Source organism: Leptopilina heterotoma, unplaced genomic scaffold (assembly GCF_015476425.1).
Source record: "Leptopilina heterotoma isolate Lh14 unplaced genomic scaffold, ASM1547642v1 Lhet_44, whole genome shotgun sequence".
NCBI classification, from domain to species: domain Eukaryota; kingdom Metazoa; phylum Arthropoda; class Insecta; order Hymenoptera; family Figitidae; genus Leptopilina; species Leptopilina heterotoma.
This window is the reverse complement of record NW_025111084.1, coordinates 172,155-198,116: the sequence shown is the minus strand read 5'-3', so window position 1 is coordinate 198,116 and position 25,962 is coordinate 172,155. Positions and strand designations below refer to the sequence as shown.

The following is a 25,962-nucleotide window of genomic DNA, read 5'->3' as shown; positions in this document are numbered from 1 at the left end:
TTTAGGTTAAATAAGTTGCTTGATTTTAATTAATTTCTAATTAATTAATTAATTCATTTATTCACAAAAATTGATAAAGCATTTTGAAACAAAATATTTTCAGTGACAAAAAAAATTTCTAGTGAAGAAATTTAATTTTTGATATCTTGATTAAGATCATTGTGTTTAAATTACAGATTATGGAAATTTTAAATCGTACCCAAGAGTTTTTGAAGATGATAATGATAATTCAGAAATTTTTGAAGACGATTCGTGATCCACTTCATCAATTCCCATCGGTCCGTACATTTTCGTCAAACTGTCCATGTGTTTTTGCGTCGCAGTGTCAAAATGTTCGGTATATTCACTTTCTTGTTGAACTTGATCTTCGGCTAAAATTAAATTTCAATATTTCTTCATAAATTACTTTCAACGCACAGAAAAAAAATATTTAATTGATTCAGGGACTAATAAACTTTTTATTTGTTTCAATCTAAATTTTATTTGCTTCAAATAAAAATTTTGTTTCAAAAGAATTTTATTTCGTTCAAATAAACATTTTATTCGAAACAAAATTTTCATTTAAATCAAATAAAATATTAAAATAAAAATTTAGTTTCGAATAAATTTCGGTTCATTAAAAATTTCGTTTTAAGTAAATTTTATTTGCTTCAAAATAAACAATTTTGTTTTAAATAAAATGTTTATTTGAATCAAATAAAATTTATTTGGAACGAAATTTTTATTTTGAACCAAATAAAATATTCAAATAAAAAATTAGTTTCGAATAAAATTTTTATTTAAAACAAATAGATAATAAGTGGACTCTGAGAAAAATATATTTTTATTTAACTTAAATAAATTATATTTAATTCAAATAAAATCTTTCTCAGGGTGAATTTTTTTTCAAATGGAAAAAAATCTTACCAGACATTTCTTCAGTCTCATTTTTTTCATTAAAAAACATTTCGTTTTGCTTTGATTTGAAATTCTCTTCTTTCTTTTTACATTCAAAATTCTCTTTCTTCTCATATTCGAAATTCTCTTTTTTAGATTGAAAATTATTTTCCTTTACAAATTTGAAATTATCTCCCTTTTCATAATCGAAGTTCTCCTTTTTCTTACAGTGAAAGTTATCTTCTTTTTCACATTCGAAATTATCTCCCGCTTTACATTCGTCATTATCTTCTGTTTTACATTCAAACTCATTTTCTTTTTTACACTCGGAATTATCTCCTTTTTTAAATTCGATATTGTCTTCCATTTCGATTCCATTTTCGAAAAATTGATCACCACCAAAGGTTGTTGATAATTTTTCGATTCCATTTTCGAAAGCACCTAAAAAAGTTGATGACAATTTTTCCATTACATTTGCCTCCTCATTGTCCGACGATTCAGTAGCGCTGCTGATTACAAATTTCAGTTCATGTTCGATTTCATCGTCAGAGGAAATGTCCTCGACATTTTTATCGCCAATCAGAGCTCTGTAGTCTTCGCTTGGATATGGAACCAACATTGACACTGGATCGGATCTAATTTGCATTTTTCTTTTTTGAAAAAGCCAATTTTCCTCCCACGATTCAAGGGGAGTTATATGATCGTGAACTGACTGTTCTTGATTTTCATCCGATGAATCTTGTGATACTGGATAATGAAAAATGAAAAATGAAAAAAAATTTTTTTTTAATAATTTTCTTTTTTCTATTTAAAGCGAAAAAATATTCTTTAAGTAATAACAATATTGAAATTTTTTTTAAATTGAAAAAAAGATCGTAAAAGTGCAAATACCAATATCCATTCCAAATTCCGGAAATGGAACTCGTCGAGTGTTTGAAAAATCCACGTCATTTTCCTCTTCTACTTCTTCAATGCGCTCTTCTATCTAGAATAATCAGGCAAAAAGTAAAGTTAAATTAAATAAAATAAAAAGTTAAATTCAATTATTTTCTAGAATTTTCAACTTAATTTCTCTCTAAATAAATTATTTTTTAATAATTTTCAAAAAGGACTTAGTTTTTCAGAAATATTTATTTTTGCACAACAAACAAAAAATTTTAAACACTAAAAAAAATTTATTTGATTCAAATCATTTTTATTTAAGTCAATTTAATAAATAAAATTATTTGATTCAAATAATTTTTATTTAAGTTAATTTAATTGAAAAAATTATTTAATTCAAATAATCGATTACTTGTCTATTATATAAAACAAATATTTACTTGAAACAAATAAATTTTATTTAAATGAATTAATTTTTATTTAAATCAATTAAATAATTGTATTTACTGAAATTATTGGTTTAAATAAAAATTAAATTGACAAAAAAAAATTATTTGATACAAGTAAATATTTATTTTGTAATAAACAAGTAATCGGTTATTTGATTCAAATAATTTTTTTTTCAGTGTATTAATTCTATGGAATTTGATATTTTTCCTGTACTTCTGAAAAAATTTCCTGACTTTCCTAACTTTGTGTCAACCCTAGTTTGATATTAAGAGAAAAAAATTGGAATTTCATACAGAATTTCTAAAATTCCACAAGAAATGGGGTTGTATAATTTTTTTCCTGTCTCGAGAACAAGTCAATTTTAAGGAAGGTCAGTACAGTGAAGAGAACAATATAAATAACTTCCATTCCCATGGCTGTTTATCTTTAACGCAGATTTTCCACAGCATTCTTCTATAATTCTCGAATGACTCGAATGATACTGCTATCATTAACTGTTAATGATTCAAGAAAAAAAAAGCAGCAACAATGTATACGGTTCAATGGATTAATTAGCAATCCTAAGTCTGTAAACACACTTTTTTTTCTATTCAATAGATAAAAATAAATAGAAAAAAGTTGCAATAAACGAAAAGGAGAAGTTAACTTTTACAATTACCGTAAGAGACAGCTGTTCTTGTCCTTTTTCAAAACTAGTTTCGATTTCGCCTGAAAGGAAAGTTGTTTTAATGTATCCATTATTCTTTTTTCCTTTTTAATTTGTATGTAATTAAATTAACATTGAAATTAACATTGAAATTGATATTTTAAATACTTTTTAATATAATATTAATACTAACTATTTTTTTTCTTATTGGGAGATATTTCTGATAAGATATTTCTATTTCCGTCAACGTAATCGTTTTGAAATTTTTCTATCACCTGTGAAATGAAAAAAAATTGTTTTTTAATTTTGGAATAAAAATGGTATTGAAATTTTGGTTTTTGATTTTTGAAAAAATTACTTTATTAAGTATGGCTGTGGCTAGAAGATCTTCAAAGGTTGAATTCTCCTTTTCTTTCTCCGCTTTAGAACTTCTTAATCCTGGCAGCATTTTTGCCTCCTCGACAACACGTTCCACAAGTTCTTTGAGTGCCATTTGGGCCATGCTCGCCGTATTCGTTGTACTTTTGTCTAATAACAAAAGTTAATTAATATTATTTCAAAATTTATTTAATACTTTTTATGAACAAAAAATTTTATTTTCTTTTTCCGTAATTTTACACCGGAAACAAAATTTATTTGATTCACATAAACGATTACTGGTCCATTTTTTTTTCTATTTATCTATTCTATCAAAAATATTTCTTAGATGCAAAAAAATATTTATTTGCTTTAAAGAAAATTTTATTTGCTCTAAAAAACTATTTCTAAGCTTAAAAAAAATTTATTTGCATCAAAGAAAAATTTTATTTCCATCGAAGAAAAATTTTATTTGCATCAAAAAAATATTTGTTTGCATCAAAGAAATATTTATTTATTTAAAAAACTTTTTATTTGCATCAAAGAAATATTTATTTGCATCGAAGAAAAATTTTATTTGCATCAAAGAAATATTGATTTGCATCAAAGAAAATTTTTATTTGCATCAAAAAAATATTTTTTAGCATCAAAGAAATAATTATTCGCATAAAAAAAATATTTATTTGAATCAAGTAATTTTTTCGCAGTGTAATAAGAAATATTTGTAATATTTATAAAATATTTATATTCTTTTTGGTTTGAATAAAAAAATATTATAAAAAATAGCAAAAAAAAAAAAGAAAAAAATTGTGAATAAAAATTGTCATCGGAAAATTGTAAGAAAAAAATATCGAATAAAAAAATGTTATCGAAAAATTGCCATAAGAGAGTTTCTAAGTTATTTAGAAGACAAGTTTGTGCAACTTTCTTAAATCAAGTGCCAACTTTGACGATACTGGTTGATCAGTCACAAGCAATTTCTCCTTCACTTTTAATTCAACTCGGAGAAATTTTATTTTATTTGTTTTTATTATTTCATTTCACGTTTTTATTTTTGTTTGAAAGAAAAAAAAGACAAAAAAATCTAATTATAAAGGAGGATTTTTATAATAATTTATATTTTTATTTTTCACAGTAAATATTAATAATTGAGAATTTCTAAATGTTTTCTTTTATATTTTTGAATAAATTTGTTTTTAAATTTATTGAATTTTTTTTTCTCTACAATATTGCAATTTCTTGCGAGAAAAATAAATGTAAATAAATAAACAAAAATTCATGATACGTTATAATTAAATTAAGTGCTAAAGGCAAATAGAAAAGAAAACTAATTGAAGAAAGTGAGAAAGGAATTAATTCCTGGGCTATCATTAATATTGTGAAAGAGCTCAATATTTGCAATTTTTTAATAATCCCCTCTTTGCATATTTCTCATTTCTCCTTCAGGGCAGAGGAATAGCTTGATAGACTGAAATTCGGCACCTTTTGGTATTTAAAGTAGATTTAAATTCACAAAATTATTTTTAATTTTATAGTTTTAATTTTTAATTTTTTAATTTTAATTATAAAGTTTTTAAACCTAAATTAAAAATTACATAGAAAAAAAATTTACTTTATTCAAATAAAAATTATTTGTTTCAATTAAACATTTAATTGATAAAATAATTTAAATATATAAATAGTAATCGGTTATTTGAATCAAATAAATTTTTCTTTATAGAATCTAATCAGTAATTATAAATAATTGATTTATATTATAAATAAATAAATAATTAATAATTAATTATTTTTGTTGCTGTTTAAATAAATTGTCCTCTTGAATAATGATTACCATTTTTTTTCGTGATGATTACATAGACGAAGTAAATTACAATTAGACCGCCAATTAAAGTTAACATTTCTTTAAATAATTCCCCAAACATTTATTACACTTTCACAATAATTAACATAATTGTTGTAATTGAATTCTCATCACTTCCAGTTTTTAATTACCACGTCATTTCTTTTTTATTTTATATTCTTCCTTAGAGTCTTGATTCAGCACATCTCACTTTTTTATTCTTTCGCATTGCAATATTTATTAGGCAGTATTTTCAATTCCAAAACTTTGATTTCGTGAAATATGTCATTGTCACATACATTTTTGTAAGTATTTTTGTTTTTTAAAAATTTAAATTCGTTTTTTATCCTCAAGAAATGAAAAAAAAAATTATTATATAAAAGTATTGTAACTTTTCCGGTACTTTTTCGTGGCTTATAAATTCTAAGGAAAATTTTTAGTTATAAATTGAATTATTATAATTTATAATTATATTAATTATATGATTATTATAAATAATTATTCACTGAGAAAAATTTTAATGATTAAGCGTCTCATCAAAAAAATATTTATTTCTATCAAATAAATATTTATGTATTTGCATTAAATAAATATTTATTTGGCTCAAATAAATACTTTTTTGTATCAAAAAATATTTGTTTCAAATAAACTATTACTTGTCTATTGAATAAATATTTATTTGCATCAAAAAAATACTTATTTCTATTAAAAAAATATTTATTTGTATCAAAAAAAATTTATTTGCTTAAAAAAATATTTATTTGCATCAAAAAAATATTTATTTGCCTCAAATAAATATTTATTTGTATCACATAATTTTTACTTAATTTAATTATAAATTATATAAATGATAAATTATTATAAATATCTATGAATATAAATTTCGTTATCAATTTTTGAAAGAATTCAATAAAATTGTCAAAACATAAGAAACAAGTTTTCTAAAAATTCGTAATAATTTGAAGAAAAAGATTTTATTTTTCTGCTACCTACAAAGAAATCTAAAATTTGTCGATTAGTATAATCAGTATTACATAATATTGTATAGAAAGATAAAATGATATGATTGGAACTTTATATTTATTTATCTAACCATTTTATAATTATTAATTCTTTCAAAGTTTCAATTAATACAAATTTAAATTTTTTTTATTATAATTCAATTTAAAAAAGGACAATTCTAATTTTTTTCAATATCTTTTTAATATTCTAAATATTAAAAAATGTTATTATTAAGAAATCATCAATTTTTTAATTAAAAAAAAATCGTTTCTTTTAGTTTCATTCACAATTTTTGCTTCTTTTAATTTTTCTTTTTCTACATTTTATTGTCCTATAGATAAAATTACAATTTATCAAAAATTTAAATTGGGTATTAATAAAAAATTATTTTCTCGAAGAAATTGAGAAAAAAAATTTTAAAAAATCGAAAATTTATATAAAAAAATAACTCGCAATTTTGTTTTTCAAGTTTATAACATTAGATCATTGAGTTTTACGTAATTTTGATTCACATGTGATGAGTTACAATTTACTCTATTTACAGTTCGATATTTTTTCTGTTTCCTTTTACTGAAAATAATGAACTCGAATTTCGTTATTTTTTTGAAGAAAATTTATTCGAACTTAATTTTTTGTTTCTAATTTTTTTATTTGAATGGTAATTTAAATTGAACTGTTTATAAACGTTTGTTATTAATTAGCAGTTGAAAAAAATCACTGATATATTTTTTAAATTTATTTTTAATTAATAACTTTTTGAAAAAAAATTTACTGGAATTTTTTTAATTTTTAGTTTAATTTCTTTTTTTAATGTAAATTTAAATTGGACTGTTTATAAACGTTTGTTATTAATTAGCAGTTGAATAAATCACTGAATTTTTTTTTTAAACAAAGACTTTAGAGACACTGTATTTTTTTCGCATTTAAGAAAAAACACTGTTCAATTGGGAAATTGAAAAAAACGAAAATTTGATGGCAACTTTTTTTTTAATTAAAGAGAAACACTCTTGTAGTTTGTAATGTCGAGGCGACTGAGCCTGGAAAGAAACGACGTACCACATTTCTATGGCTTCTTTAAGTGGGGGATCTTACCTGTTTTCATTCTAAATTCAACAGAGATATACTGAATGTCGCCGATTATGTTACGCGGCCTTGAACTTTTCCCTCTAATTCATTCATTAAATATGTATCAATTGGAAAGAAAAACTATTTAGATGAATCTCTAATTACTCCATTTTTTGCTTCCTTCCAAACTCAATAATTAGTCAAACAATTTTTTTTATCATCAATTTTCTGCTGATAAAAAGAAATGTACAACCAGAGAAAAATTTATTTAAAACGAAATTTTTATTTGAACCAAATAAAATTTATTAAAAACAAAATTTTTAATTGAACCAAATAAAATTTCTCCGAAACAAAATTTTTTATTTGAATCAAACATAAAATTACTTCGAAACGAACGAAATTTTTATTTGAACCAAAATTTATTTGAAACAAAGTTTTTATTTGAACCAAAATTTATTAGAAACAAAGTATTTACTTGAACCAAAATTTATTTGAAACAAAATTTTTATTTGAATCAGAATTTCTTTGGAAGAAAATTTTTATTTCCACCAAAATTTATTTGAAACAAAATTTTTATTTAAAGCAAATATAAAATTTTTTTGAAATAAAATTTTTATTTGAACCAAATAAAATTTCTCCGAAACAGAATTTTTATTTGAACCAAAGTATTTACTTGAACCAAAATTTGTTTGAAACAAAATTTTTAATTGGACCAGAATTTCTTTGAAACAAAATTTTTATTTGAATTAATATAAAATTTCTTCGAAACAAAATTTTTATTAGAACCAAAATTTATTTGAAACAAATATAAAATTTCTTTAAAACAAAATTTTTATTTGAACTAAATAAAATTTCTGCAAAACAAAATTTTTATTTGAACCAAATAAAATTTCTCCGAAACAAAATTTTTATTTGAAAAAATAAAAATTTATTTGAAACAAAATTTTTATATGAATCAAAATTTATTTGAAAAAAGATTTTTTTTGAACCAAAATTTATTAGAAACAAAGTTTTTACTTGATCCAATATTTATTTGAAACAAAATTTTTATTTGAATCAAAATTTCTTTGGAAGAAAATTTTTATTCGTACCAAAATTTTTATTCGAACCAAATAAAATTTCTTTGAAACAAAATTTTTTTTTTTGAACCAAAGAAAATTTATGTTGAACGTCTATATAAACTTTAATGACTGACATTGTCTATTTTTTTCTTGGCGTGGAAAATATATCATTTTTCAATATTTTTTCCAATATTTTTCATTCTTATCTATATTTAGTTATTGTTTCATTTATAATTGGCCGAACATTCTTTTAAAAGTAAAAATTCAGTTTGTCTGAATGGAAAAAGTGGAGATAGAATTTTTTCTTCCCTGCAAGTATAAAACAATTCTCAACTGGTAGACGGCATACTTTTCTTCTTTAATAAACCTCTTTTAAATGGATTAATGTTGACATTTATCGATTTTGACCTCATTAAAACAAGAAAGAAAAAAGAATAGCGTATTTCGTTGTTATGCAGTTTTACGCAGAGAGATAAGAATACCCATACATTCTCAATTTATATATATACGATAAAGGCAGTAACTACTTTTAAACGTACTATTATTTTTTTTCAAGCAAAAAACATTTGAAATAAAAAAACAAAAAAAATGTTACTATTTTTAAGCTTAAATTTTTGAAAATTAGATTAAGACAATTTTAGGACTTAAATTTATATTCTCATGGCTAAATTTCAGTCCAAAAAAATTGTTCTAAATTATTTGATACCCTCTTGTTTTAATTTGTCAATATGATAATAATAAATAATAATAAATACCTATTAATAAATAATTTTTAGCAACATTTTTGATGAATATTCACTATAGAAAATTTCTGAAAATATTTTAAATATCTGCAGTTTCGTATCAACTTTTGCGTACTTTGAAATCTTTTACATTAAATTTTTTTAATTGAATTTCAATTAGTTTTTTTTTGTTAATCCTTGATCTTTCGCCTGATAACAAAAAGTGATTATATCATTTTCATAGAAAAAAAAGAAAAAATTACAAAAAAAGACAAAAAAAGTAGTAAATGATATTTTCTACGAAAAATAAATATATTTACATTCTCAAGAATGCTCAGAAGGTGGCAGCATGTACTGGATAATTTTTTTAAAAACTTATTTCGATAAGTTGTGGGCAAATTTTTTATTTTGTTAGAAAATTTTATTTGCAGTTTAGAATTTTACTTTTGTTGAATAAAATTTTTATTTAAAACAAATAAATAATTTACTAGGCTCTAAGGTAAATTTATTTTTATTTTACTCAATTAATTATATTTAATTGTTTAAAGAAAAATTTTCTCTGGCTGCAGGAACAATGATAAGTTTCTCTAGAATAACGAAACAATTAACTGAAACAATTACATCCGGAGAAAAATTTCAATTTTGAACCAAATATAATTTATTTGAGTTAAATAAAAGTATATTTTCCTCAGAATCTACAATCAATATTTATTTATTTTAAATAAAAATTTGTATTCGACAAAAATAAAATTTATTTGAAACAAATAAAATTTTAATCAACAAAAAAAAAATTTATTTGAAAGAAATATAATTTTAATAGACAAAAATAAAATTTATTTGAAACAAATAAAAAGTTTTCTGAGTAGAAAAAATATATTAATAAGAAAAAACATGATTTTTCTGATTGTAAAAATTTTGCTAAAATAGTAAAATATTTTGCTTACATGCTGAATGATGATAAGTTCGATTTATTGGATTTATATTTATTTCAATTAGTTCTTCTATCATTTTCTCATCTGTGTCTCGTATAATTTCCATCGAATTTTCTTCCTTTTTATCACCCGCAGTCGTCTCCAAATCGTGTTGCACATGCTCAACTTCTAAAATTACATAAAAAATAAATTATTGTATAAATATAATTAAAATTATATATACTTACTAAAAATAATATTTATTTTTTTAAAAATATTTTACAAATTCCTTCTCTTCGAAAAAAATTAAAAACTCTGAAAATTCTTTCAAATTTTTTGCAATTTGTACAATTTCGATTTTATTTTTAACTTTTCCTATACTAATTATTTTTTCATATTTATATTGTTTTCTAAATAAATTAATAAAATTTGAAGCAAAAGAAATTTTTTTCTAAATAAATCAATTGATTTTGAAACAAATAAATTGTTTTCTAAATAAATAAATTAATTCAAAGAAAATTTAATAAATCGGTCAAAGAAATAATTGTTTAATTTAAAAAAGTACATTTCTTTGAAACAAATAAATTGTTTTCTAAATAAATAAAGAGATTTTGAAGCAAATAATTTTTTTTTTCTAAATAAATAAATTGATTTTAAAGCAAATAAATTGTTTTTTAAATAAATTAATTAATTGAAAGAAAATTTAATAAATTGATCAAAGAAATAATTGTTTAATATTTAAAAAAGAACATTTATTTGAAACAAATAAATTGTTTTCTAAATAAATTAATTAATTCAAAGAAAATTTAATAAATTGATCAAAGAAATAATTGTTTAATATTTAAAAAAGTACATTTCTTTGAAACAAATAAATTGTTTTCTAAATAAATAAAGAGATTTTGAAGCAAATAATTTTTTTTTCTAAATAAATAAATTGATTTTGAAGCAAATAAATTGTTTTTTAAATAAATTAATTAATTGAAAGAAAATTTAATAAATTGATCAAAGAAATAATTGTTTAATATTTAAAAAAGAACATTTATTTGAAACAAATAAATTGTTTTCTAAATAAATTAATTAATTCAAAGAAAATTTAATAAATTGATCAAAGAAATAATTGTTTAATATTTAAAAAAGAACATTTATTTGAAACAAATAAATTGTTTTCTAAATGAATTAATAAATTTTGAAGCAAATGAATTTTTTTCCAAATAAAAAAATTGTTTCCTAAATGGATAAATAAATTTTTAGCAAATGAATTTTTTTCTGAATAAATAAATTGATTTTAAAACAAATAAATTGTTTTCTAAATGAATTAATAAATTTTGAAGCAAATGAATTTTTTTCCAAATAAAAAAATTGTTTCCTAAATGGATAAATAAATTTTTAGCAAATGAATTTTTTTCTGAATAAATAAATTGATTTTAAAACAAATAAATTGTTTTCTTAATAAATTAATAAATTTTGAAGCAAATGAATTTTTTTCTAAATAAAGAAATTGATTTTGAAACAAATAAATTATTTTTTTAAATGAATTAATAAATTTTGAAGCAAATGAATTTTTTTCTGAATAAATAAATTGATTTTAAAACAAATAAATTGTTTTCTTAATAAATTAATAAATTTTGAAGCAAATGAATTTTTTTCTAAATAAATAAATTGATTTTAAAACAAATAAATTGTTTTTTTAAATGAATTAATAAATTTTGAAGCAAATGAATTTTTTTCTAAATAAATAAATTGATTTCTAAATATATAAATTGTTTTTTAAACAAATAAATTTTATTCCAAATAAATAAATTTATTTTGAAACAAATAAATTGTTTTCTGAATAAGTAAATTGTTTTCTAATTAAGTAAATTATTTCCTAAATAAATAAACTTTACATATTTTATTTCTCACTTAATAAAAATTTATTTACAACAAAAATTTTAATTTCTTTTCAAACTTTTATATACACATACTTACTCATCAAATATTCCAATAATAATATTTATTGTACAATATTTAATTATTATTTTCGCTTTTATGTTTTTCATAACATTTTACGATATAATTAATTATTACAATTAATCACAATAAATACCATGTCTCTTTGTGGTAATATTTCTTTATAATAACACACTTTGAAGGCTGGTTAAAGAAAAAAATATTTCGCATCCTTTATATGATTAAGTCATCATCATTATCGTCATCAAATTGTGATTTCATCTTTTTCATTTTTTTTTTCATATTTTAACATTTCAATTTCAATTACATCACGCTCGTTTAAATTTTCGTTGGTTTTTTTTTCTAATGCACAAGTGCATATATATATATATATGTGAAGTGGAGAAAATCACGTGGTCCAATGTAAAGAAACCGCGAATAACGGGGCCCGATGTTGCTCGAGAGAGTACTGGAGCATAACTGAGGTCTCAGAACTGAGAAGCAAGTTCAATAGAATCATGAAATTTGAGAAGAAATAACACCCACATGCATAATATATAGGTACATAAAGATCGGGTGCAAGAAAACTGCCAACTTTCCAATGCAATTTTTCTTTCCTTTTTCTATTCTTTTTTTTTTTTTTTTTTTTTTTTTTTTTTGAAAGGAAAACGAAATTCATTTATTATACGATAAACAAAAAGACGAGAAAATAGAGAAGAATATTTTTCTTGTTGTTAATAAATTTCTATATTTTCAAAAAGACCAAAAAAAACGCGAAGAATACAATTCAATTATGTTCAAAATTTTTTTACAATTCTCTTCAAAATTTCAATTATCTTTAGAAATAATTGAATTCTTCTCCAAAATTCAATTTTCAAAAATTTTAATGAAATTCTTTGCAAAATTTCAATTATTTTCAAAAATAATAAAATTTTGATAGGGATTCAATTATTACTCGTAAATAATAAAATTCTTTTTAGGAATTCAATTATTTTCATAAATATATTTTTGAAAATATTAAAACTCATTGCAGAATTTCAATTATTTTTAATGCTCGTGAAAATTTCAATTATCTTTAGAAATAATTGAATTCTTCCCCAAATTCAATTATTTTCAAAAATTTTAATAAAATCTTGGCTAAATTTCAATTATTTTTAAAAATAATAAAATTTTTACAGGGATTCAATTATTCTCGTAAATAATAAAATTCTTTCTAGGAATTCAACTATTTTCATAAATATATTGTTCAAAAATAATAAAACTCATCGCAGAATTTCAATTATTTTTAATACAATTTTAATCGAATTTCTCGAAAAATGCAATTATTCTTAAAAATTTTATTAAAATTAGTCGAAAGAATTCAATTATTTAAAAATTTGTTGATAAAATTCTTTATGGGAATTGAATTTTAAGAAACATTCAATTATTCAATAAATAATTGAATTCTAGTAGAATTCTCGAATAAAAATTGATTTAAAAATGAATTTTAGTTAAAATTTTAGATAATAATTGAATGTTAAAAGCAATATAGCGTGAATTTTTAGAAATAATTGAATTTTCAAATTAATTTTTTTTGATAAAGTTTAATTGCGGACTTTTTTAAAATTATTTAAAGTTTTTATTTTCTAATATTCGTAAATTCTTCAATTAAATATATTATATTTAATTGAAGAATTCATGAATAATTGAAATTTCCTAAAATCGAATATGGTAAATAAATATATTTGAAAATTGTCACAGAACTTTTTCGAAAATTAATAAATTATTAAAAATAATTGATTTAAAGAAGAATTTCAGTTAAAAATTCCTGAAAATCAGAATAAATTTTAACAAACAATATTTATTTGCATAAGAGAAATATTTATTTGCTATAAATAAATATTTAATTGTTCATATAAAAATGATGGTTTATTTGAGTCAAATACATTTTTTTTTCAGTGTAAAATGTTTATTTCGAGACGAAATTGTCCAATCTGTATGGAAAGGTTATTCAATTACTATATTACTCTCTAGTAGTAAAATTGTATTCAAGCCGTTATTGCTCTTCTTGTGAAAGCCTAATATAACGGCTTACAATTTTTTTTTTGGCATAGTATAAGATTTTGTTGTTCAGATTTTATAATATCATAACGGTTTAACTTCTGCGAAGGAATTCATTTCTTTTTTTATCACGTGACTTTTTCCATTTTACTTCACCATTTTCCTCTTTCTTGTTTTTATTATATGATTATTATTTGCGAAATATTTTTGACTTTAAAACAAAGTAAAGCCAAGACAAGAAATTATTTTATTTTATTTTTTAAAAGTTCCGCGTGTTGCAAAATATGTAAAAAAATATATTTTTTAAATAATATTATTAATATCAAGTTAATTAAATTAATGAATTTAATTGAATTTATTTCATTAATTCAATGAATTCAATTTAAAAAACAAAATTTCTTACTTGTCGTTCTGAATTCGATTGAAGACTCTGAAAATTCCGTCAATGGGTCTACAGTTTCTAAACAATTGTCATTTTTCTTGACACATTTTCTGAAAATAGAATAAAAAATATTAAAAAATGTTTATGGTGGAAAAATATTTTTATAGGAATAAAAATCTGTCTTTATAATAATTAAACAAAAACTCAAAGTGAGTTAAGTAATTTCAGTTACTTCCTAAACTTTTTCTATATATAAATAATTATTTATATTTGTGATTTACACTGAAAAAAAATTTACTTGATTCAAATAAACGATTATTTGTCTACTATCAAATAAATATTTATACTTGAATCAAATAATTTTTACTTAATTTAAAAAACAAACTGTACTTGAACCAATAATTTCTGTATTTTAATTTTGGAACAAGTGCCATTTAATTGAGTTAAATAAAAACTATTTGTTGATAAAAATCAATATTTATTTGATAGAAATAAACATTTATTTGACAGAACTAAATATTTATTTGGTAGAAGGAAAATATTTATTTGATAGAAATAAATATTTATTTGAATGAAATAAACATTTATTTCATAGAAATAAATATTTACTTGATATAAATAAATATTTATAAATAAATTTTTTTCCAACATTTTTAATACCTTCTAAATGTTGCATTAATAAATTTCACGCTTAATAATTAATAGTTGCTTACTTAATAATAAATAAAATTGCAATTATGCTGAAAATAATAATAATTCTCTCAATTCTCTCTCGAAAAGGGAAAAAAATTATTTTTTTACTTCTTAATTCTTTTAATATCAACTTCATAACCTGGTTTGATACTTTTTATTGAAAATCTATTTTTTATTACAATCTATAATCTCTTCGTTACTAAATATATTTTATGCACTGGTAGAAAAAATTCTTAGGAATTTCGTAAAAAATTGAAAGCCGAATAAGATATTTTGATTATCTGAAAAATATTAAAAAGAACGAACAACATAAATAATATAATAATTAGTTCAAATATTGTAAAAATACATTTTGTTAAATTTACATAGAAACATTTTTATTTTATTTTACTCAGTTATATTTTTATTTTGTTTATATTTTTATTTAATAACATTTTTATTTAGTTAATAATAAAAAAAATAACCTTGAAAAATGTATCAAATGATAGTGTAATAATAGATGCAGCCGTGAGTTGTATTGGAATGCTCGCACGCGACATAATCATAATTAAACATTTTTTTGAATTTGTCGAAAACAAGGACCAATTTACTTCGTAAATTCTTTGTGCAACATCTACACTCTGTAATAGAAAAAAATTCACAATTTTTGCAAATATTTTCAATACAATAATATTAAATAGTACGCCTGACCTCACGCAAATTATTTCAAAGCGATAATTTTTCTCCCCAATTATTATTTAAATTTCAAAATTACCTCGTTGATCATTATTTCTCCAAACCAGCAAAGAAGATAAATTTCAAGTAAATAATTATTTAAACGAAAGAGAATAAAGAAAAATGTGGACGAAAACATTTTCACTTTAGCCAACTGATAAATTATTATTCCCAGGGCTATTGTGGACAAAAAAAATTGTGCGAAAGTCAAAATACTAAATAATTCATTCAACTTTTTACCCATTCTGAAATAAGCACAAAAAAGAGAAATAAAAAAAAAAGATAAATAAACAAACAAATAAAAATAGATCCTAAATAAATAATTAAGTAAAAATAGATAAATAATTAAAAAATAGATAAATAATTAAAAATAGAAAAATAATTAAAAATAGATAAATAATTAAAAATAGATAAAAAAAATTTCAACAAAAGAAATAAAATGAAGAGAAAAATTGATCGCTCACGAGTAAACATGCTTGTGATGACTTATCCAATCCTTAAGAATTTTCAATTCATTCTTTTTATTTTCAATGAAATGATTATTTTCAGTGATCAATAGCGGTAAAAGATTTAATCGATGTTTAAAAATTTGCAGCTGAGCACAAATTTGCCGCATCATAACTATCATATAGACGTCTACGCAGCATATTAAAATCGAGCGTGCATAGGAATTGAAAACTTGATAGACAAATGTAATGTACAAATAAATTTTTGTATCAATAACATTGTAAGGAATCCACATTTTTTCTATAGGAAGAGCTAATTTTGATGATAACAATGTTGGAGCAAATGAAATTACGGATTCAATAACAATATTCATTTCCAACAGAACAATCGTAAATTTCCTGTGTAAAAAAAATTATTACACAAAAATTATTTATTATTATCATTACTATTATTATATAACATAATAAAAATTATTTTTATAATAATAATAATTACTATTATTATTTTAGGGCATTGCTCGCATGTATGTAAATTAGTTAATTACATTAATAATTAAATTATTCTTACAAAAGCATTTTTTGCATTTTATTAATTACAAAAAAGTTTTTGAGGGATAAATTGAATTTCTCCACTTGAGAACGCCAAGGTCACCACAAGGTGGCGAGGAATCTGATTTTATCAACTGAACTGCCGTCTAGCGGTGACCTTGGCGTTCGCAGGTGGAGAGTAGCGTCTCCATATTGAATCTCAAGATGTTCATCAACATTAGTTATTTATTTATAAAAATAAAAATTAAATTTTATTGCTGAACCTGTCAATATAATCAAAAGCTTGTTGTATTTGTGTTTCTTGATTGTCGCGTGGTCTGCAACACTTTTCAGTAAACATATCATCGAACTGAATAATTTTCTTGCGGTTCAGCAGAATTATGACAATTTTCACCCATGACGAGCAGGACGTTAGAAATACAATTAATGATTCTGTCAGTGTGTCAACACTCTCGGAACTGTTTATTATGTGAATTAATATTGAGACTGAGAATGTCAAAAACAATGTGATATTAAAGACACTGTACAATCTATACAATTGTATGGACCATTCTGAAGTCCACGATTTTGGTCGCCAAATTCCAAAATATTTCATAACGGTGAAAGAAACTTTTGCTACTTCCATAGTTGTTTGGTTTCAAAGCATCATTTATAATTGTTGTAATTAATATTGTATTTACTACTGTAACTGTTACTGTTACTGTTACTGCAATTAGTGTTTTAACTATTGTTGCAATTACTGTTATAATTAATTTTCTAATTATTATTGTAACTATTATTGCAATTGCTGATGTTACTATTTTTACAATTACTGTAATAATTAATATTCTAATTACTATTGTAACTATTGTTGCAATTACTGTTGTAATTTAACTATTGTAACTATCGCAGGGCTCGAACCAGTGAAAGTAGTTAAAAATACGGACTTTACGGACCAAAATTGAAAAATTACTGACAAAAATATAACCAGTCCGATTCAAATATAAGAGAAAATTTTACTTAAAACTATAAATTAAATTTTTCATAACTATAAAACATGAAGATGACAGAGTGATAAAATCATTATCAATTTAATTATTATTTTCAAAAATTTTTAACTAAAATTCTTCTTTAAATCGATTATTTTTAATAATTTTCAAAAAAGTTCTTTGACAATAATTTTTAAATCAATTTGCTTACAATATTTAATTTTACGAAATTTTAATTATTTGTTAATTCTTCAATTAAATATATATTAGAAAATAAAAACTTCAAATAATTTTAAAAAAATCCGCAATTAAAATTTCTCAAAAAAATTAATTTCAAAATTCAATTATTTCTAAAAATTTACACGATATTGCTTTTAATATTCAATTATTATCTAATAATTTAATTATTATATTTACTGATATTCATTTTTAAATCAGTTTTTATTCGAAAATTCTACTAGAATTCAATTATTTAAATACAAAAAAAAAAAAATTTATTGAATAATTGAATATTTCTTTAAATTCAATTCTCATAAAGAATTTTATTAACAAAATTTTTATATTAATGATTTCTTTTGACGAATTTTAATGAAATCTTTTAGAATAATTACATTCTTCGAGGAATTCGATTAAAATTGTATTAAAAATAATTAAAATTCTGTGATGAGTTTCATTATTTATGAAAATAATTGAATTCCTAAAATGAATATTATTATTTACGAAAAATAACTGAATCCCTGTAAAACTTTTATAATTTATCAAAATAATTGATTGATTACGAAGAAATTTATAAAGAATTTGTAAATAATTGAATTCCTGTGAAGTTTTTATCATTTTATGAAAATAATTAAAGGTTTGCGTAGAATTTTATTAAATTTTTTTAAATAATTGAATTCTATTGGAAAATTTTATTAAGTTTTTTTTAAATAATTAAATTCTTTTAGAAAATTTTATTAAAATAGATATTAAAAATTATTGAATTGAGGAAAATTTTTGAAAATAATTGAAATTTTGCCAAGAATTTTATTAAAATTTTTAAAAATAATTTAATTTCGAAGAAGAATTTAATAATTACTGAATTACGAAAATTTTTTAAAAATAATTGAAAATTTGCATTGAATTGAATAAAAAATTTGGAAATAATTGAATTTTATTACTTTTGAAAATAATTGAATTCTTGTGATGAATATTGTTATTTATGAAAATAATTGACTTCCTCCGACTGATTTTATTATTAATAAAAATAATTAAAATCCTGAAAAGAATTTTAAAATTGCTAAAAATAATTGAATTACAGCGAAGAATTTAATGCCAAATTTTAAAACATTCGATTTTCTCGAAAAAATTTATGCGAATTCTTTATTAAATAATTGAATTCCAGTGAAGTTTTCATTTTTCTTTAAATTAATTGAATGTTTGTGTTGAATATTATCAAAATTTTTGTTTAATAATTGAATATTCAATTATAATTTAAAATTTTAACTAAAATTCATTTTTTAATCAATTTTTATTAGAAAATTCTACTAGAATTCAATTATTTACATACAAAAAAACAATTTATTGAATAATTCAATATTTCTTGATATTTATATATCATAAAGAATTGTATCAGAAAATTTTTAAATAATTGAATTCTTTTGACGAATTTTAATAAATTTTTAAGAATAATTACATTTTTCGAGAAATTCGATTAAAATTGTATTAAAAATAATTGAAATTTTGCGATGAGTTTTATTATTTGTGAAAATAATTGAATCCTTGTAAAACTTTTATAATTTATCAAAATAATTGAATGATTGCGAAGAAATTTATAAAAAATTTGTAAATAATTGAATTCCTGTAAAATTTTTATTATTTTATGAAAATAATTAAAGGTTTTTGTAGAATTTTATTAATTTCTTTGAAAATAATTGAATTCTTTTGAAAAATTTTATTAAAATAGTAGATATTAAAAATCATTGAACTGAGGAAAATTTTTGAAAATAATAGAAATTTTGTCAAGAATTTTATTTTCTGAAAATAATTGAATTTCGAAGAAGAATTTAATTATTTCTAAAGATAATTGAAATTTTTCCAAGAATTTTATTTAAATTTTTAAAAATTATTGAATTTCTGAAAAGAATTTCGCTACATATAGAAATAATTGAAATCTTGAAAGGAAATTAAAAAAAAAATTTGTTAATAATTGAATTTCTGAGAAGAAGTTTGCTACTTATATAGAAATAATTGTAATCTTGACGAGAATTTTTAAAAATTATTTTGAAAATAATTGAATTTCTGCGAACAATTTTAACACTTGAAAATAATTGAATTTCTGTGTAGAAATTTTATTACTTTTGAAAATAATTAAATTCTTGTGATGAATATTGTTATTTATAAAAATAATTGAATTTTGCAAAGAATTTTATTAAAATTCCTAAAAATAATTGAATTTCTGGAAAATTTTTTTGATATATTTATCAAAATAATTGTAATCTTGACGAGAATTTTTAAAAATTATTTTGAAAATAATTTAATTTCTGCGTGGAATTTTATTACTTTTGAAAATAATTGAATTCTTGTTATAAATAGTATTGTTATTTATAAAAAATTAAAAATAATTGAATTTTGCAAAGAATTTTATTAAAATTCCTAAAAATAATTGAATTTCTGGGAAAATTTTGATATTTATCAAAATAATTGAAATCTGAACGAGAAATTTAAAAAAAATTTTGATAATATTTGAATTCTTGCTATGAATATTCTTATTTATAAAAATAATTCAATTTTGCAAAAGAATTTTACAAAAATTCCTGAAAATAAAATTCTTCCCAGAAATAAATTCTGTGAAGAATTTTCATATTTATAAAAATAATTTAATTATTGTGAAGAATTTTTCTATTTACGAAAATAATTGAATTTCCGCGAAGAATTTGAACACTTTTGAAAATAATTGAATTTCAGCAATCATCTAGTTCGAGCCCTGCTATTGTTATAATTACCTACTGTTATAATTAATATTCTAATTTCTGTTGTAACTATTATTGCAATTACTGTTATAACTTTTGTTGAAAGTATTATTCTAATTACAATAGAAATTAATATTGCAATTACTATAATATAGTAATTTTTATTCAACTTTTAAGTCCAAGATACAATTCCTTCTTTTAGAGAACAAGTAAACGGAATGAGATGTTCATTTGGTCGTGAACGATACCAGACTAAAGTTACAAAGTACTTGAGAATCTTAGAATCGAAAGTGCCAATAAATAATTCATAGCCGAATCTGGAAAATAATTTTCTCTAGTCTGAATGCAATGGATACTTATAAAGCATGCAGTGCTAGGGTACAATTAGCTTATTAATTATTATCAATGGAAAGAACACATAAACTGTTTTAAACTGAAAGCATAAAAGGATCTCTTCTTCGAATCGACAATAATGATCTTTTATTCATTTGAAAAATCATTTTCTCTAGCACTTTTCCATAAAAGTAAAACACGCACTCTTGGGGTAGAATTATCAGATTAATTATTAATCACTTTTTGACAAAGGACAATGGATTTATGCACACGCGAACACACTTTTTCTTGAAAATTAATTCACTCTTCTCCAAGAATATAGAATGACAAATAATGGATTTTATTTTGTATGAAATAAAATACAGAAGAGTTGTATAGATTGTATATCAAAAAAGTGATCTTTAATTTCGTTCCTCCTCTGAAATGAAATTAGATTTTAATTTCGTTCCGTGTCCGGATTCAAATCAGATTAGATTTTTTTATGTCTGCTTCTTCAAGGGGATTGAATTAGATTTTTTTTATTTCATTCCTTCCAGTTATTAAAATTTAATCCTATAATTTTCTGACTCTATTGCAAAAAATTTAACTTTCTATATTTTTTATCAGAAAATGAATAAGAGACAGAATTTTATGAATATAAAATCTTTAAATGAATTTTAAAAAGTGAAAGAGAAAATTCTAACTCACTTATTTTTATGGCAAAAGAGACAAGAGTTTGCTGCACAGTCACTGCAATTTTCACGACGATCAATCAAGAAGGGTTTCAGGCAACAGGCGCAACGATTCTTTTTTACTGAATCCACAGCTCGTCTAAAATATCAAAAAAACAACATTGCTACATTTTTTTTTACGAAAAATATTTAAATATTTGTTTTGTTCTTGTACAAATATTTAAGGGACATTTCATAATATACAGTCAACTCTCAATAAAAATTGGTTTTGGGTCCCATTAAAAATTTTCCTACTACTTTTCTATTTTTTAACATTTGATAAATAAATTCCCCGATAATCTGAATTTTTTGTTCCTTGAGAATCAATCCAAGAGTTGACTATGCATTATTTATTTCTATTTATTTTGTTTTAAATTAATTTTTATTTTAATATTTAATTTTCAAAAAATTTTAATTTAATTTTAATTTTAATTTTAATTTAATTTATGAAATAAACATTTATTTAAATCAAATAATTTTTAAGTAAATTAAATTGTGTTTGCTCCAAATACTGAAATTAGGGTTAAATTGTACTGATTATTTAGTTTAAATAAAAATTATTAGATTTAGAAAATTTTGTAAAATTCTATTTGCAAAATGGTATTTGACTCAAACACAACAATTTTTTGATAAATTTGATAATTTTTTACAATAATTTTGATTAATTTTGATTAATTTTGATTAATAAATTCGGGGTGAAATATAATAACGAAAAATAATTGAAATTACCATATAAACATTAAAAGCTGTTTCACCGTTCTTTTGAAATACAATTTACATTTAATAAAAGAATACGTTTTTCTTTTATAAATTGTTTTCTTCTAATAATAATAAAACTCGTCATACTGTCATCATTAAAATTTTGCAAACGTTTCTAGACATTATTGAAAAACCCGGATATCTCATTCGAGTCACGTCAAGTCAAATTGAAAAAAAAAGAATTTTTTTTTTCTTTTTAAAATTCTTTTTGTTATAATGTAAAATTTTCTTGTCATTTATACAAAAACATCGGTATTTATTATAATTTTTATATTCTCATTCTTTTCAAAGATTAAAAGTTGTACCCAATTTTTTAATTTAAACTGATTTTTTTTACTTTTGCTTTTAATTTTCCTTTTTAATTCTCAATCTTTTTAATCTTTTCAATTTAATTCTCAATTTTCTTTTTTCAAAATTCAAAATATTATTTTTGAATAATAAATTTATCGAAATATTTTTAATTAAAGTACAAAACTAAATTATATTTAATTTCAAAAATATATTCTCTGTTTGAATAATATTTAATAAATAATATTGTTATTTAATTAATAATATTCATACTTAATTAAATATTTTTAATTAAAACATATAATTTAAAATAAACCAAAAAATATGTTTGAATTCAACAATATTTGTATAGCAAAGATATTCCAAATTTGATCAAAAGAAAATATCTTTAAATCAACTAAATAATTTTTTCTCTAGTGTAAATGTTTCTGTATCGAATTTTTTAGGCGAAGGTTACAATAAAAATTTAACTTTCGATTTAGTTGAACCAAGTTCTTGAATTTTCTTCTTCAATCTCTGGATCATATGTGACAACCTTGAGTACAACGACCTCGATAGTAATTAGAAAAAAGAAAAAACAAAATGTCGCCATATTTTTCTTTTCTTTTGAAAATTATTACATATATTATCATCTGATTATCTATTACAGTATAATGTCAAGGTCAAAATGTCTCCGCGAGACACTGGACTTTCTTGCACATTTTTTCTTTAACAAAATTCAAAAAATTTTAATATTGTTCTCTCGATTTCAAAATTAAACTCAATCTTTTTTTATTTAAAAATTTAATTAAATATTTTTTTCATTTAAAAATTTAACTCAATTTTTTTTTTTATTTAAAACCTTAACTCAATATTGTTTTAATATTTAAAAATTGAACTCAATAGAAATTTTTTTCCCACAATTATAATTAAATTAAATTATAATTATTTATTACACTATAAAAACTATAAAAATTATATAAAAGTTTTTAAAAATGAACAGATTTTAATGAAAAAAGATTTTAAAATACAAAAGATTTCAAAGAGAATATTTTATTATATTAAAAAGAATACCGATTTTGATAATAGACCGAAATAAAAAAAAAATTTTCAAAGAAAATTAATCTCGCCTGAAATCGAATATAAGAGTACTCTTCTCTTTCTTTTGTTACTAAATTTTTCTTTTTTTGCAAGAATTTCCTTTTGTCACGTCATTAATTTTCTCACAAGTACAATGGTTATAGTTTCTCACTTTGTCAAGGGATTTTATTTACACAGAGTAATTTTTAAGTATTTCCGCACTATTTTCCGCAGATGTTTTCTCACTGATTGTTGATTTTATTTATATTTATTTTCTCTCGCACTTTTTAACCAAATTTTTCGCAATTTAAATTTTCTTTTCTCCAACAATTATATTATTTATTATATTGTTGCACTTTTTCTTGATAATTTATCAATATATTCTACAGTTGTTTTGTTCATTATATTATTATTAGTATTAATTGTTAAAAGTTTGAAAAAATGTAGCGAATGCGCATATTTGAATTTATATTCAGAAACAAATGACTGTATATTTATAAAATGTTGCACTGTTGCGGAGACTGTTTTGAAAGTGACAGTCTCACGGGTGCGAGACTGAAAGTAAAGTGTGTTTCATGTTTACTTTCAACCAACCGCATCACTCTACTTTAATTCATTAATTTTTCATTGAAAAAAGTATTTTATTTTTTCCTTTGTACAAGTGTGAAATTTATCTCTAAAAAAACCATTCTATTCTAAATAATAAAACTACTATACATTCCATTCTCGTTCTGTTACCATTTTTATTAACATAGAAACATTTTTTCGTAAAATAATAAATTTAAACTTTTTTTTCATTTTTTTTTTATTTTTCCATTGTGTCCCATTTTTGAGAGTACTTTTTGGTATTCGTTGTGTATGTGAATTTATTGCAGAATGAAAGTGATGTCAAGGGGAAAATACAATTGTTTCTGTTTCAATATAATCAAAAAATTTTCACGTATATATTTTAATATCGAAATAGTTGAACTTTAATATTCAACAATAAAAAAAAAATATTAATGGAAAGTTCAGTAAACGTGCCTTTGACATATTTTTTACAAAAAATTTTTATTCTTTGAAAACTTGTTTTAATTGCAACTTTCTTAAGAAATTTTTTCTCTTTAAGGAACAAGTTTAATTTTTCAACGAAATATGTAAAATGTTTTCCATTGCATAAAACTGTCATTTATTAGCGCGAAAAAATATTAATAATGTGCAAAAATAAATGTTAAATAAATATACCAAGTTTTAATGTTGAAAATAAATTTCAAATCAAATTTATATAATTTAGGAAATGTACTAAATTTTACTAAAAAATAAATTACGTAATATAAATTGCGTTAAAATGTTTTAAAATAAATTGTTAACAAGTTGTTAATAAGTTATTAAGAAAATGTTAACAAGTTATTAATAAAATTTTAACAAGTTATTAATTATTTATTTATTATTTTTATTATTAATTTTATTATTAATTACTATTATTATTTTTTATTATTCATTTGTTAATTATTAAATTTATTTATTATTCAATTATTATTTATTGTTCATAATTTGTTATTTAATTTATTTATTAATTAATACACTTATTTATTAGTTACACTTGTTAATTAACTGTTATTTAATTTATTTATATTAATTCATAAATTTATTTATTATTTATTTATTATTTACTGTTACTAAATTGTTAAGAAGTTGTTAACAAATTTTTAATAAATTGTTATCAAGTTGTTAAAAAATTGTAAATAAATTGTTAACAAATTGCTAATAAATTGTTGATAAACTGTTAACAAGCAATTTATTAATTGTTAACAAGATATTAATAAATTGTTAAGAAATTGTTAATAAATTGTTGTTTATTTTATTAAATAATTTATTTATTATTTTCTAATTATAAATTGATATTTATTTTATTTATAAATTAATAAATAAATTTATTCATTATTTACTGCTGCTAAATTGTTAACAAGTTGTTAAAAAATGGTAAATAAATTATTAACAAATTGCTAATAAATTGTTGATAAACGATTAATAAATTGTTAATAAATTGTTAACAAGTTGCGAAAAGTTATAAACAAATTGTCAAAAAGTTATTAAGAAATTGTTAATAAATTGTTGTTTATTTTATTAAATAATTTATTTATTATTTTCTAATTATAAATTAATATTTATTTTATTTATAAATTAATAAATAAATTTATTCATTATTTACTGGTGCTAAATTGTTAACAAGTTGTTAAAAAATAGTAAATAAATTATTAACAAATTGCTATTAAATTGTTGATAAACGAATTATAAATTTGTTAATAAATTGTTAACAAGTTGCAAAAAGTTATAAACAAATTGTCAAAAA

At 20.7% G+C, this 25,962-nt stretch overlaps 2 protein-coding genes across 8 annotated transcripts in view; both read right to left on the bottom strand.

Annotated features, from left to right (window-relative positions):
* The window catches only part of LOC122507052, a 34,719-nt gene that overhangs the window by 4,424 nt on the left and 4,333 nt on the right, over nt 1-25,962 (bottom strand). For 2 of the 7 annotated variants that reach the window (XM_043619565.1, XM_043619564.1), the window contains exons 2-10: nt 21,502-21,624; nt 14,185-14,273; nt 9,846-10,001; nt 3,213-3,382; nt 3,048-3,129; nt 2,867-2,916; nt 1,768-1,861; nt 907-1,623; nt 200-371 (exon numbers count right to left, since the gene is read on the bottom strand). In XM_043619565.1, coding sequence (XP_043475500.1) covers nt 200-371; nt 907-1,623; nt 1,768-1,861; nt 2,867-2,916; nt 3,048-3,129; nt 3,213-3,382; nt 9,846-10,001; nt 14,185-14,273; nt 21,502-21,624 — 1,653 coding nt within the window. Of the gene's footprint in view, nt 1-199; nt 372-906; nt 1,624-1,767; nt 1,862-2,866; nt 2,917-3,047; nt 3,130-3,212; nt 3,383-5,042; nt 5,475-7,033; nt 7,050-9,845; nt 10,002-11,898; nt 12,227-14,184; nt 14,274-21,501; nt 21,625-22,253; nt 22,471-25,962 lie in introns of those variants that run through there. The other 5 variants (XM_043619567.1, XM_043619566.1, XM_043619568.1 and 2 more) reach the window with 5 other exon arrangements.
* LOC122507056 lies at nt 16,763-17,250 on the bottom strand. Its single transcript, XM_043619574.1, has one exon. It carries the CDS (start codon nt 17,188-17,190, stop codon nt 16,810-16,812), a length of 381 nt encoding a protein of 126 aa, XP_043475509.1. The 5' UTR covers nt 17,191-17,250; the 3' UTR covers nt 16,763-16,809.